This window comes from Ornithorhynchus anatinus, chromosome 4, assembly GCF_004115215.2.
Source record: "Ornithorhynchus anatinus isolate Pmale09 chromosome 4, mOrnAna1.pri.v4, whole genome shotgun sequence".
In the NCBI taxonomy this organism is placed as follows: Eukaryota; Metazoa; Chordata; class Mammalia; order Monotremata; family Ornithorhynchidae; genus Ornithorhynchus; species Ornithorhynchus anatinus.
The window spans coordinates 82,442,239-82,455,439 of NC_041731.1; the positions used below are offsets into that span (position 1 = coordinate 82,442,239).

Sequence of the window (13,201 nt, forward strand, 5' to 3'; positions counted from 1 at the left end):
ACTGCTACTAATAGACCTGCTAACGCTACCCAGCATCGGCAAAAGAAAATTCCATGTGCAAAAACCATAAAAGTAATCAGCCTGAATTCGAACAATCTGGACTACTCGGGCTTTCATAGATTTTCCTCCGCAATATTCCCTGCCTCCAAAGAGTCTCCATGTAATTATCACCTGCTACCTTGTTGATCCTTGTTGATTCCGCAATCTACAAGCAACTCCTTTAGAGCTATCTTTCAAACGTTAACTCACACAGATGGGGGAAAGGCCAACACGGGATAAAGGATTCAATCCAGTGTTTATTCCAGACTCACGATGGTTCTCCTCATTCAATACATAAATCATTAAAACAGCCTACTGACTGGTTATTCTTCCATAATAATGCATGACTGCATTACTCAGTTTTACAATTACTTCTCTAGATGAAGTTTCTCAACTCAAACAGCGATCTTCACTATTGATAAAAAACATGTTATGAATTTAAAAAAGGACACTCTCGAGGTGTTTCATAATTTAAATACTTTTCATTTATAAAAATGCTTTGGAAGCTTGAGACTAATCTATTTCTTTACCAAATCATCTCTCTTCACCCAATCTTCCACAAGTCAGTGTAGGGATGCTACGTGAATGCTAGGCTGCTGGCATTGGTTTTGCTCTCAATTTTTTTTATTTAAAAAAAAATGGGGGGCCAAGAATGGGCAAAGGGAAAATAAATGATTATATGAATTTTCCCAACTTCTAAAAAAAAAAAAATACTTGTGAATAAATTTCAGGCTTACTAACAGTGTCCCTTCGAGGTAGATTTCTAAAAGGACCACTAGACAAATCGCAGCCTGCATTTTGTACCACTGCATCGGAAACGGGCTAACTCCTTGAAATTCACTCTACGGTAACTTTTTGCGGAGCATCTAAGGGTGTGATACATTAAGAGCCTTCTAAGATACAGATACAATAGACATGAAAGTTTTTCCTAAAATTGCAGCCTTCATGTACATTGTATGCACATAAATACTTCTGTTATACGCATTCAAGACCCATTCTCAAAGTCTTCAATATGCATTCAATATGCAAAGCATGGCCATGCTAACTTCAGTACAGAAACCATAATCCCACATCTACCAAACAAAAGTAGAATTAGTGGCAGTTTATTGCCTTATACAAATTTAACCAACATGGCAACCATGCCAAAGGAATTAAAACATTTTCAGGACATATGTACAGGCTGTACATTTCAGAAACAATTGAACAATAAAAATGCAAGAACAATCTTCGCATTATGTCTGAACTAAAACAGGTGGAAACCTTCAATGCAATAAATGGGATTACAAAGGCACTTCCCTACACAAATATAGAAAATGAAAATTTGCAGCCTATAGGGAGGTCGAAGAGTGTGTAACTACTGCACAATCTCAACTTTAAGAAAAAAAAATAAGCAGGATTTAATCAAACATTTATAGGATTCAATGTGATCCACTTGTACAAAAAAAAAAAAAAAATCACTCAGTCTCATCTTTGTTTTTATGTTGCTTTTCTTGACTCTCACGTTCTGTACTTTGGCTCCTCCGACGATCGTGTTTATCTAACTGGTCCTTGCTATCGCCGTGATCTCTTTTGTGGGCCCGGTCTTTGCTTCTGCTACGCTTTCGGGGCTTTTCTTTGATGGGACTATGTTCCCGTTTTCTGGATTTCTCCACACTGCCGGTTCTTCCTCTACTGCCACTCCTACTTCGTTTATTTGATTTCTCTTTGCTCTCATTTCTATGCTTACTTGATTTCTCTCTGCTTCTGCTTCTACTGCGCTTCCCCGTATTTCTACTCCGGCTTCTACTTCTATGTTTTCTCTCTCTGCTTCTACTTCTACTGTGTTTTCTCTCTCTCTTGGTATCTTTCTTATCATCTCGGTGCTTCTTTTCATCTTTCTCATCCTTATGCTTCTTCTCCTCAATTTCGCTCTTACTTCTCCTGTCTTTTGACCGATCCCTTGACCTTTCTCTATCCTTTTCTCGGTCATTACCCCTTTCCTTATCATAGTCCCGCTCTCTTCTCCTGCCCCGTTCATTTTCCTTCTCTCTTTCTCGATCCCTGTCTCTCCTCTCCTTTCTCTCACGACTGCGACTGCGACTCCTATGCCTCTCCCTGCTCCGGCTCCGCCTGCGCTCTAACCCCCGATCGAGACTTCGGGACCTTCGCCTTTCTTTCTCCCTTTCTTTAGCTTCACGTTCTAGTCTCTGCCGTTCTTTCTCCCTCTCTAATTCCCTGTCAAAGCTAGACGATCCATGGCCTTCCCGATGATGGCTCCTACTTCTTGATCTTCTAGGGGATCTTCTCGGACTCAACGATCTCCTTGGAGACCTAGTGTGAAGAATAAAAAGGTGAGTGAATAAAATAGAACCCTCTGGTAAGCACTAAATAATCTTAAACCAATCTTTCACACCCTGGCAATTGCCAGGGTAATTTAAAATTCAGCAGGTTTGTAAAGATTAAATTACGCTCCTTTTGGCTGAAAGACAGCACGCATTAAGCTAGAAAACAGGTTTTGAATAACAGGAAGAAAAAAATAATCAGAGAATGAACTAAAATTCTGAGGTTACAGATGACTGTCTTCAAAATTGGACACCTGGTGTATGTGGGACATGCACCTGAATCTGTGATCTCTGGGCCTTTAGCATTTGCGACCACAGCACTTAACGTTCATATCTACAAATTATTATAAAGGATTACATTTATAATATTGCTATACTATAAATTTTTTTTTTTGCTAACGTCCGTCTCTCCCTCGAGTCTTTAAGCTCTTTATGGGCAGAGAACGTGTCTACCGACCGTTTTATCGTACTCTCCCAAGCCCAGTGATCTGCTCACAGTAAGCGCGGAATAAAGATCCCCGACGACGACGATTTAACTCTGCTAACCAAACAAACGGCAGGTGACGGTACGTAGTCTAAAAAGTTAGTTTGTAACCTTGAACGTCTACGTTCGGTGTGTCTTTCTGTTTCCTCGACACCTTCCTTCCCCTCCTTCTTGATTTTTCTAGGCCTCGTTTTAATCTGCTGATCAATGTTTTTCTGCACCGGGACAGGAATTCTTGGAAACAAAGTAGAAAACCATTCTAGCTTGGTAAGAAAAGAACGAAGCATCTCTCCAATGGTCATAACACAGCCACCACCGGCCTTCACATCCAAATCCTATAAAAAACACAAAGAGAGATATCCTGATGGTCAAAAGATGCCTGGATTATTGATCAAAGAGCACTACAAAATTACCATCTTTGGAATCTCGAGTTTAAAAAAAAAATACTCTAAGAGAAATTCCAACTTGTGTACCTTTCTAATTTGGAAATAAAAGACATCGGTAGACTCGAGGGCTTACTGTCTGCATGCAGGTGAACACAAACCCTGCAGCTGCCTGGCCATAACGGGGATTAATCTCAATGAACAGGAAAATGAAAAAGGTCCTCGTGTTATCTGGCTATGTGGAACAGTTTTAGGCTTGAATTCCACATCGCTAAATAGTTTTCAAAGTCATTTTTGGAAAGACGTCTGCATACAATCACACCCAGTACTTTGTCCTATTTACATACGGACTAAGTCAGGCATTTTCTGTCTAAAATGGATCGTAAAGACTTCTAATAAAGAATGGCGCCCTAATAAAACTGGAAGCAATAGCAAACCAACTGCCATGAAGCAGTGAGGTTTCTAATTTTGTCATGTAAAAAATAAATAAATGAACAAATAATTGGAAACGCATAATCCATGATGACCATTGTCTCTGAAAAGGGTCATTACCGCATGAAGGCCTTCTTGCTATGCCCTCTCACAGCTCAGGACATGTTAGTCAGCTATTGTCAGTCCCAAACCTATAGTGCAAGCACACAAGGAAAGTGAGATTTGTTATCTAAACAGGAAAACAAGATCTAAAGGTAAAACTGCTTGCACTCACACACATTTAAGTGTTCAGATATACAGTATTTCCATATATAATCGCTGCAGAGATCTAAAGAAGAAAACAATAAAGTTAGCTTCAACAGAGCACCTAGAGTTTGTAGTCACAATTAAAACAGATTACTTGAACATCAGAAGCATTCAGAAACCAGATTAATAGGGAAGATTAAAAAAAAAAAATCATGCTTACAGTGAAACGTATTTTGGGGGTATTGGGAGCTGAGGAGGAAGAGAAGTGTCAATGCAAAACTTTGATCCAACAGCAAAATAAACTTTGTAAACTTTTTGGGGGCTCAATCACAAGCCTAGTTTCTTTTACGTGTGAACTCTAAACGTCCTATACTACTGACTGAATGAACTGGAACTTGCATGTGAGCCCTTTAAAGCCTAATTCCTCCACATACCAGCTGTATGGCAGTGGGTAGCTGCACTATAGATACGCAAGAGTAATTTCAATGAGAAATCGTTTTCCTGTGCCTATAAAAGGGAAGAACCAACTGAAAATGACTTTTGGTGATTAAAAAAAGATTTAGAAACACATACTACTTGAAACACTTCCTGTGAACTTGAAATGAATAGAATTCAAATGAGAAGTAGCCTAACTTAGTGGATAGTGCACTGGCCCGGGAGACAGAAAGGCTTGGGTTATAATCCCAGCTTTCCTACCTGTCTGCTGTGTGGCCCTGGGCAAAGCACTTCGCTTCTCTGTGCGTCAGTTACCTCAGCTATAAGATGGGGACTAAGATCGTGAGCCCCGTGTGGGACACGGACTGTGTCCAACCTGATTAGATTGAATCTACCCCAGTGCTTAGTACAGTGCTCGGCACGTAGAAAGTGCTTAACAAATCCCATTAAAAAAAAGAGGAAATTAAAAAAACCTTAAAAACGCAGACTCCTCCAAACCGATTTTCCTTCAAATTTCTGAATGGACATGGGTGAACTTATATCAAAGTACATATGCATAATGACTCTGAATGCAAATGAAACACGAAAACTCGTTTTAGAAACGTGGGTATTTTTCAGCATAATTTTATTCTTCCCATTCTCTCTCTCTTTTTAAATCCTCTTTTTATCATCCTTATTCTTAACTGAAGAGACTCAATGACTTACTAACTTTAAATGGAAAACCTTTACTAGCACTGTCAAAAAGAGCAGTTCTTCAGAACGACTCTTAGGTTCCCAAAAAAACCACAAGGCAGGCAACTTTCAAAGAGAAATATTCTCTCTTGGCACCCTCACCCTCAACAAAAAAGCGTGTGCAAGGAAGGGGCTACACTTTAGTGTGGCAGAAGTGATATTTCTTTGGGACAAAAAATAGGTCTTGTAAAGGTAACCAGCAGACGGGTAGCTCTGACTCCCTAAAGCAATTGTTTTTATTATACTTAATTTGTCTCCCCCAAAGTTGCTTTTGCAGACTAGGGAAGCTCCCACAATGGGTCCCAGGTGGAAATGCCTGGGGACAGCTCCTGTATTTCCCAGTTGCATGGGTACACAAGTCCTCTAATATACAAATAATTTAAATATCAGGAATAATTTAATATCAGGGTGAAGTTTGTAAAAGTTCCCCCCGCACCCCCTCCCCCAAACATAATGGCAATCATTACCAAATAGCATGTTTAACTCTACATTTAAAAAGACAAAGATTCACCTTTAAAAGAAGAACTAATCAGCACTCTCCCTTACCTTTACAAAGATAGAGGGCGTAGTTATTGTTATCTGGAAGAAACAAGCTAAGGATAAGTGGAACCAAATAAAAAAATGTCTGACTAGTGAAGCGCAGATGAATGGTTTTCCAGATTTGTCTTTTGTTACCTCAATTTAGAAATAAGATCCATTTTAAAGTCAGTGAACTAATAAGACTGATCATTTGACAGCAGGACACATTCAAGCTCAGTTCCCTATATTAAAAGTGTCGTTAAAATACAAAAAGGAAAATAGTTAAAAGGTACCCGGGCTGAGATCATTTAAATGCTACAACAATTATCTGATTTTTCAGGTGAGTCTTCAGAGTGAATTTAGCCACAAATCTTAAAACCACAACAATAACTTGAATACTCAATCTAAAAGCAAACTTGAGTAGAGGATAAAATGTGATAGCCACAAAACAGTCTGTGTAAAACATGGTAACAGCCAGAAAAAAAACAAAAAACAAATTACCCTTGCCGACATACCTCTTCGTCATCAAGGAAGGATTCAAACCAGTCCCATAGATCTGTAGGGGGTTGTGTGTACCTAAAGTTGGAAAAGAAAACTGTAATTTACAGTATTTGAGTATTCTGCAATGTCTGACCATAAAATGTCTGATTGCTTACCTTATATACATAAATCCAAGGGCCCTAATATATGGAGAGTCAGTGTGCGTTATGAGACCCATCACTTGTTTGCGAGTAAGTTTCAAGGTAAATAACTTGTACAGCAGGCAAAAAGCTGTAGAAACAATTCCACCAGTTCCAACACCTCTCACCTTCAGGAGAAAACAAAATGGTTAACATGGACAGCTAACGCCAAAATTCTCGCCTTTTAAGACCTGTTTTTTTTTCCTATTCTACAGCCTGCTACCAGATGCATAAGTGGCATTTAAATGCCCATGTGAGAAAGGAGAATACCTTCCGTAACTTTATTTACTTTTTAACGCAAGAGCAGTTGCCAGGCAGAAAAATTTAAGAATGCACGTACTTCTACTTACCCCTCCGCACATCCCTGTCTGGCCGGCGGTTTTTCTGCTTCCTTTTTCCCATGGCTCGACATGTGTGACCTGTAAATATTAAGAAAAATCTCTATAATGACATTCAGGCTTTGAATTCAAAACAGAAACCTTGCATCTTTAAAAATCCAAGCGGCACTTCCGAAGGACAGATTAAGAGAGACGCAGAGCGACCTACTGGAAACGTCATGGGACTGGTGGTCAGGACACCTGGTTTTAAGTCCCAACTCGACCAACGCCTGCTATATGCCAAGCCATTTTTGCCTCTCTGTGCCTCAATTTCCTCGCCTGTTAAACAGGTATAAAATACCTGCTCCCTGCCCTCTCAGATTGTGAGCCCCAGTGAAACAGGGTCTAATCTGATTATTTAGCAGAGTGGTTTGACAATGTACTAAACAATACTTTACTGTACTGTACTTTCCCGAGTACTCGGTACAGGGCTCGGCACACAGTAAGTGCTCAATACACACTAGTAGTTGATTTATTAAGTTGCCCCCCCCCCCCCCCCCCGAGAACTGATTACTGTTTCTACAATTAAGTTGGAGTGCAGATTTTTGAGGGAATCAGTCAATTGCATTTATTGAGTGCTTACTCCGTCCAGAGCACTGTACTAAGCCCCAGGGAGAGAACGGTAACAACAATAAACAGACATATTCCCTGCCCACAACAAGCTTACAGTCTACATTTCTTAAAGAATACATAAATACTAAATTGCTTTAAACAAAGCATAGACATTGCTGTACTCAAGTACTATTAAAGAGTAAAGGCCAATAAATAATTAAAATACAGAAAAACAAAGAGCATTAAGAGCCAGGACCAGCTTTACTGTTTTATTAGTTATGCAGATCTACAGACTGAAAAAGGGAAGAAAAAATCTAGGCTAGTAATTTGACACAATTGCTAAAGGAGTACATAATTTGACTTTGTAGAGAACTCTAAGGCACGTCACTCACATTCCAATAAACAACGTAAATTAGGCTGCAAATTCTTGAAGACAGGGATACTGTCTACTCATTTTGTTTACTCTCTCAAACACTTCTCCTGCTCTACTAAGCCCTCTTTTCCAAAATTCCTTCTCCCTTCGTATCACCTGAGCCCTTGGATCTCTACCTTTTGAGCACTTGACATTCACCCCACCCTCATTACGTAGAATCTGTACACAGTAAGCACTCAAATACCTGACTCATAGGTAAATCAAGCAGTCACTAGTATTTACTGAGTGCTTACTATGTGCAGAGTATTGTTCTAAGCGATCGAGAGAGTACAGTATAAGAGAATCAGCAGGCCCGTTACCTGCCCATAATGAGCTTACAGTCTAGAGGGGGAGATGGACATTAATGTAAGCAATTTATTATAATTTCAAGATAAATACATAAGTGCTCTGGGGCTGGGGTGAATATCAAATGTCTCAGGTACTATTGATTGGTCATCACTACATTCAACAGATGAAGGCTATGAAATAAAATCTAACAAGGAAGGAAAAATAGAGTCATCTTCTGAAATAACTACATGAAAAACAAAATGTAAGCCATTTCCAAAAACATCTTATGAAACTAAAATGACTGATGTGAATATTAGATTAATTTGGCAAACTGTTACCTTACACTCCCATGGTTTAAAAGCACACAATTGTAAAATGTTTACTAAGCATAAATTTAGAGATTATATCTTCTTAGAGGCTGTGACAAAGAAAACCACTTAACAGATTGTTTCCATGTAAAATACGTTTAATTTCAAAGCTTACCCAAAATGCGATATTTAGTGCTCAGTAAATTAGGAGTACCTTCAGATATCTCAGTCTGAGTTACTAATATCAAGATAAAAGTGGTTCGGGCTTCCTCACAGAAAACTTTAGTCCCGCATGTGAATATCCACATCCTGACTTTTTTTCCTGCTAAAACTGAAATCTAATAACAAAATCAATGACTGCTACCAAATAACTATGGTATTTAAGCGTTTTATTATTCTAAACACTGCGGGGGGGAAGGTACAAGTTTTTCAGACTGGACAGAGTCCCTATCCCACCCAGAGCTTACAACCTGAAGTAGGAGGGAAGAGTGGGGTATTCCCTTAAGCTTGGCAATTTGCAAAATACAGTGGGGGGCCATAGTATATCGATCCCAAAATAGCAACGGACTCGAGTTTCCCACAAGGGAAGACTACAAGTTTTATACTGCCGTTTAACTAAGAGTACCCACGAAAAATTTCTATGGAAATCACCGTCTAAAGCTCTCCTGTGTTAAAACGGTGGTTTGCCTCTCACTGGTTTCATCTGAACTCATTTAAATCTGTAGATGCCACGCCGTCTCAAAAAGTATGAAAATGACCATCTGATTAAAAGCTGGCTGAATGAAAATAAATGGAAACCAACTGAGACCTAGAGGTCGTTCTGGTGATCTGAATGAGCTTTCTAAAAATGAAACGAAAAACCACAACGTATCTAACTCACTAACGGTTCGAAACATTTGGGGCGATGGTGGGAGGAGTGTTCCCTCATGCCCGTCTCGGGCTTCCTCCGGGCAACTTCGTGGCACAGGGGACTGCCCCCTGTAAATACCCACGGAAATATGGACTCATATGGAAATATGGACACCCTCAGCAAGAACAATTTAAGGTCACCTACTCCCGCAGCGATCTCTGAGCCCCTGACAACTGTTGGTTGAGTCCGTTAATACCTGCAGCAGGATGAGGTGTCAAAGTAGGCTCACCCGGTCGGCTGTCACCTAAACCCTTCTGCTTTGGGAACAGTAAATCGCTTTCTCGGTCGCAGCGTTTACGTGCGGGCTTGGGGAGAGAAGCGGCGTGGCCCCCCAGTTAGAGCTCGGGCCTGGCAGCCAGCAAGGCCTGGGTTCCAGTCCCAGCTCTGCCACTTTCAGTCATTCATTCCTATTTATGGAGTGCTTACCTTGGGCGGAGCACTGTGCTAAGCGCTTGGAGAATACAGTTTGGCAATGCTTGCTTTTTGTGTGAGTGGGGGCAAGTCACTTGGGTCTTTTGTGCTTCAACTGCTTCGTCTGGGAAATGGGGGTTAAGACTGAGACAGCCCCGTGGGACAGGGACGGTGTCTAACTGCAGCGCTTAGGTCAGTGCCTGGCACACAATAACGGCTAGACAAATGCCGTCCAAAAAAGCCGCTCTCACTTGGATTCCTTGAGCCAGCGTGCAGTGGAGGGGAGAGGGTGGCAAGGCCTTCTCTCTCCCTCCCTTTCTTGCCCCTCTCTTTTCTCTCCCACTGTTCACGCCCATCCTCGGCCACAGTCATGGAGGAGACTACTCTCATTATTAATAATATGAGTATTTGCTAAGCGCTTACTATATGCCAAACACTGTCCCAAGCGCTGGGGTGGATACGAGGTAATCGGCGGGACCCAGTCCCTGCTCCACATGGGGGTCACTTGAAGATGACAGAGTCATCCCCTTTGCACAGATGAGGGCCCAAAGTCCAGTGACTCGCCCAAGGTCACCCAGCAGACAAGGGGCGAAAGGGGATTCGAACCCAGATCCCGCTGACTACCAAGCCCAGGCTGAGGCCCCTAAGCAGAGCACTGCGGACAGGGAGCTTGTTGGGGGTGGGGAGCGTCACTTTTATTGTTGCCTTGCACTTTCCCAAACGCTCAGTGCAGTGCTCCGCACCCAGTACGCGCTCCATACATAGGACGGGATACACAAATGCATTAAGCGTTTCGGAGAGTAATAATAATAATGTTGCTATTTGTTAAGCGCTTACTATGTGCAGAGCACTGTCCTAAGCGCTGGGGTAGACACAGAGGAATCAGGTTGTCCCACGTGGGGCTCCCAGTCTTAATCCCATTTGACAGATGAGGTCACTGAGGCCCAGAGAAGTGAAGTGACTTGCCCACAGTCACCCAGCTGACAAGTGGCAGAGCTGGGATTCGAACCCACGACCTCTGATTCCCAAGCCCGGGCTCTTTCCACTGAGCCACGCTGCTTCTCTAGCCCGTAAGGGAGCGGAGTACGGTGCGCCGCCCTCAGTAAGCGCTCAATAAGTACGACGGAGTGCATGGAGCGGTAGAGACGTTCCCTGCCCGCCAAGAGCTGACGGTTTAGAGGATGACACCGTAATAGACGTAACAGATGCATGGCAAACGGCACGAACCGGCCGCCGCCTTTACCCGCTCTACAGGCTCGGGGCGCTCAGTACAGGGCCCCGCACCGGCTAAACGCTCGCCAAAGCAGAGGGAGCGCTTAACGAATACCATTCGATAGTATTTATTGAGCGCTTACTATGTGCAGACCACTGGACTAAGCGCTTGGAATGCACAATTGGGCAACTGACAGGGACAACCATCTGCGCCTCCTCCAGGAGGCCTTCCCAGACTGAGCCCTCCCCTTCCCTCCTGCCCAGTCCCCCTTCCCCACAGCACTTGTGCCTCTTTGCAAACATTATTTTAGATTACTTGTATATTGCATTTATTTGTATATATTTATTACTCTATTTTGTTAGTGATGTGTCCATATGATGGTTTATGATGGAGAAGCAGCGTGGCTCAGTGGAAAGATCACGGGCTTTGGAGTCAGGGCTCATGAGTTCGAATCCCAGCTCTGCCACTTGTCGGCTGTGTGACTGTGGGCAAGTCACTTAACTTCTCTGTGCCTCAGTTCCCTCATCTGTAGAATGGGGATTAAGACTGTGAGCCCCACGTGGGACAACCTGATTCCCCTATGTCTACCCCAGCGCTTAGAACAGTGCTTGGCACATAGTAAGCGCTTAACAAATACCAACATTATTATTATTATTATTATTATTTTGACGACATTGATTTGTCTTGTCTTGTCTCCCCCGTTTGGACTGCGAACCCGTTGTGGGGCGGGGCTGGTCTCTCTCTGGTGCCCCACTGTCCACGCCAAGCGCTCAGCGCAGTGCTCCGCACCTAATAACCGCTCAATCAATACGATTAAATGAATATTATTCTTCTTAAAGAGGCCCGAGCGGCCGCCCCGCAGCCCGTTGTGGGGCGGGGCTGGTCTCTGGTGCCGAACTGCCCATGCCAAGCGCTCAGTCCCGTGTTGTGCACAGAGTAAACGCTCAATCAATACGATTAAATAAATAAAAAAAAGATTATTATTAAAGAGGATCGAGCGGGCGTCCGCCCCGCAGGCCGTTGTGGAGCAGGGCTGGTCCCTGGGGCCCAACCGCCCATTTCAAGCGCTCAGCGCAATGCTGAGCACATAGTAGGGGCTCAATCAGTACGATTAAACCATTATTATTATTAAAGAGGGCGGAGCGGGCGGCCTCCCCGCAGCCCGTTGTGGGGCGGAACTGGTCTTTCTAGTGCCCAACTGTCCATGCCAAGCGCTCAGCACAGTGCTCTGCACCTAGTAAGCGCTCAGTCAATACGATTAAGCGAATATTATTATTATTATTATTAAAGAGGGCGGAGCGTGCGGCCTCCCCGCAGGCCGCGCAGCCGTTGTGGAGCGGGGCTGGTCCCTCTGGTGCCCCACCGTCCGTGCCAAGCGCTCAGCGCAGGGCTTTGCACCTAGTAATTACTCAACCAATACGATTAAACGACTATTATTATTATTAAAGAGGGCGGAGCGTGCGGCCTCCCCGCAGGCCGCGCAGCCCGTTGTGGGGCGGAACTGGTCTTTCTAGGGCCCAAGTGTCCATGCCAAGGGCTCAGCGCAGTGCTCCGCACCTAGCAAGAGCTTAATCAATACGATTAAACGACTATTATTATTATTATTGTTAAAGAGGGCGGAGCGTGCGGCCTCCCCGCAGGCCGCGCAGCCCGTTGTGGAGCGGGGCTGGTCCCTCTGGGGCCCAACTGGGCATGCCAAGCGCTCAGCGCAGTGCTCTGCACCTAGTAATTACTCAATCAATACGATTAAACGACTATTATTATTATTATTATTGTTAAAGAGGGCGGAGCGTGCGGCCTCCCCGCAGGCCGCGCAGCCCGTTGTGGAGCGGGGCTGGTCCCTCCGGGGCCCCACCGTCCAGGCCAAGCGCTCAGCGCAGTGCTCCGCACCTAGTAAGCGCTCCCTCGACACGACCGAGTGGCTCCCATTATTAGAGAGGCCGGAGCGTCCGTCCCGCAGGCCGCGCGGCCCGGATCACGGGCGAAACGCGGGCCCCGGGCCCGACCCCGCCCCGCCCCGGCGGTGGGCGGGGAGGGCGGATGTGCAGGCCTCGGCCCGGGGCCCCCTACCTTGAAGTAGATCTCGTCCACCACCTCGTGATAGGTCTTCAGTTCGTACAGCTGCACCTTAAAGTAGGGCGACGACAGGATGTTGGTGAGGATCATGGGGTTGAGGTTCATGGTCTTCTCGTTGCCCCACAAGGGCAGCACGTTGCCCTGCTTGCCCGAGGCGGCGGGCTTCGGGGCGGCCCCGCCGACACATTGAGGGGGGGGCGGGGGTTGCGGCTGCTGCTGCTGGGCCGCCGCCGCCGCCGCCTGATGCTGCGGCTGCGAGTTGCCGCCCGTCAGCAGCGCGGGGCTGTTGTTGGCCATGGCGGGGGGGCGCGGCGGGGCCGCTACTCCATGAGGGGAGCCGGCCCGGCCGAGCGCCCCTCAACACGCGTCCGCCTCCCGGCCCT

The 13,201-nt window shown here is 44.7% G+C and overlaps 1 protein-coding gene across 2 annotated transcripts; it reads right to left on the reverse strand.

Annotated features, from left to right (window-relative positions):
* Positions 1-276: 276 nt before the first annotated feature.
* On the reverse strand, positions 277-13,201 carry PRPF38B (pre-mRNA processing factor 38B). Of its 2 annotated transcripts, XM_029062717.2 has the most exons (7): positions 12,813-13,201; positions 6,622-6,690; positions 6,248-6,399; positions 6,107-6,167; positions 5,619-5,651; positions 2,956-3,179; positions 277-2,349 (listed from the first exon to the last, which is right to left on the reverse strand). In XM_029062717.2, the coding sequence occupies exons 1-7, from the start codon at positions 13,113-13,115 to the stop codon at positions 1,494-1,496; spliced, it is 1,698 nt and encodes a 565-aa protein (XP_028918550.1). In that variant the 5' UTR covers positions 13,116-13,201; the 3' UTR covers positions 277-1,493. The 2 variants fall into 2 exon arrangements, with proteins under 2 accessions (XP_028918550.1, XP_003429859.2); XM_003429811.4 differs by lacking the exon at positions 5,619-5,651.

Bases quoted from the DNA above. Each gene is read 5' to 3' on its own strand.
- PRPF38B (XM_029062717.2), bottom strand. From the start codon at position 13,115: ATGGCCAACAACAGCCCCGCGCTGCTGACGGGCGGCAACTCGCAGCCG. The intron at 6,400-6,621 runs GTAAGTAGAAGT...TTTCTCCTGAAG, and splicing joins AGACAGGGATGTGCGGAGGG to GTGAGAGGTGTTGGAACTGG. The intron at 5,652-6,106 runs GTATGTCGGCAA...TGTTTCTTCCAG, and splicing joins CCTTCCTTGATGACGAAGAG to ATAACAATAACTACGCCCTC.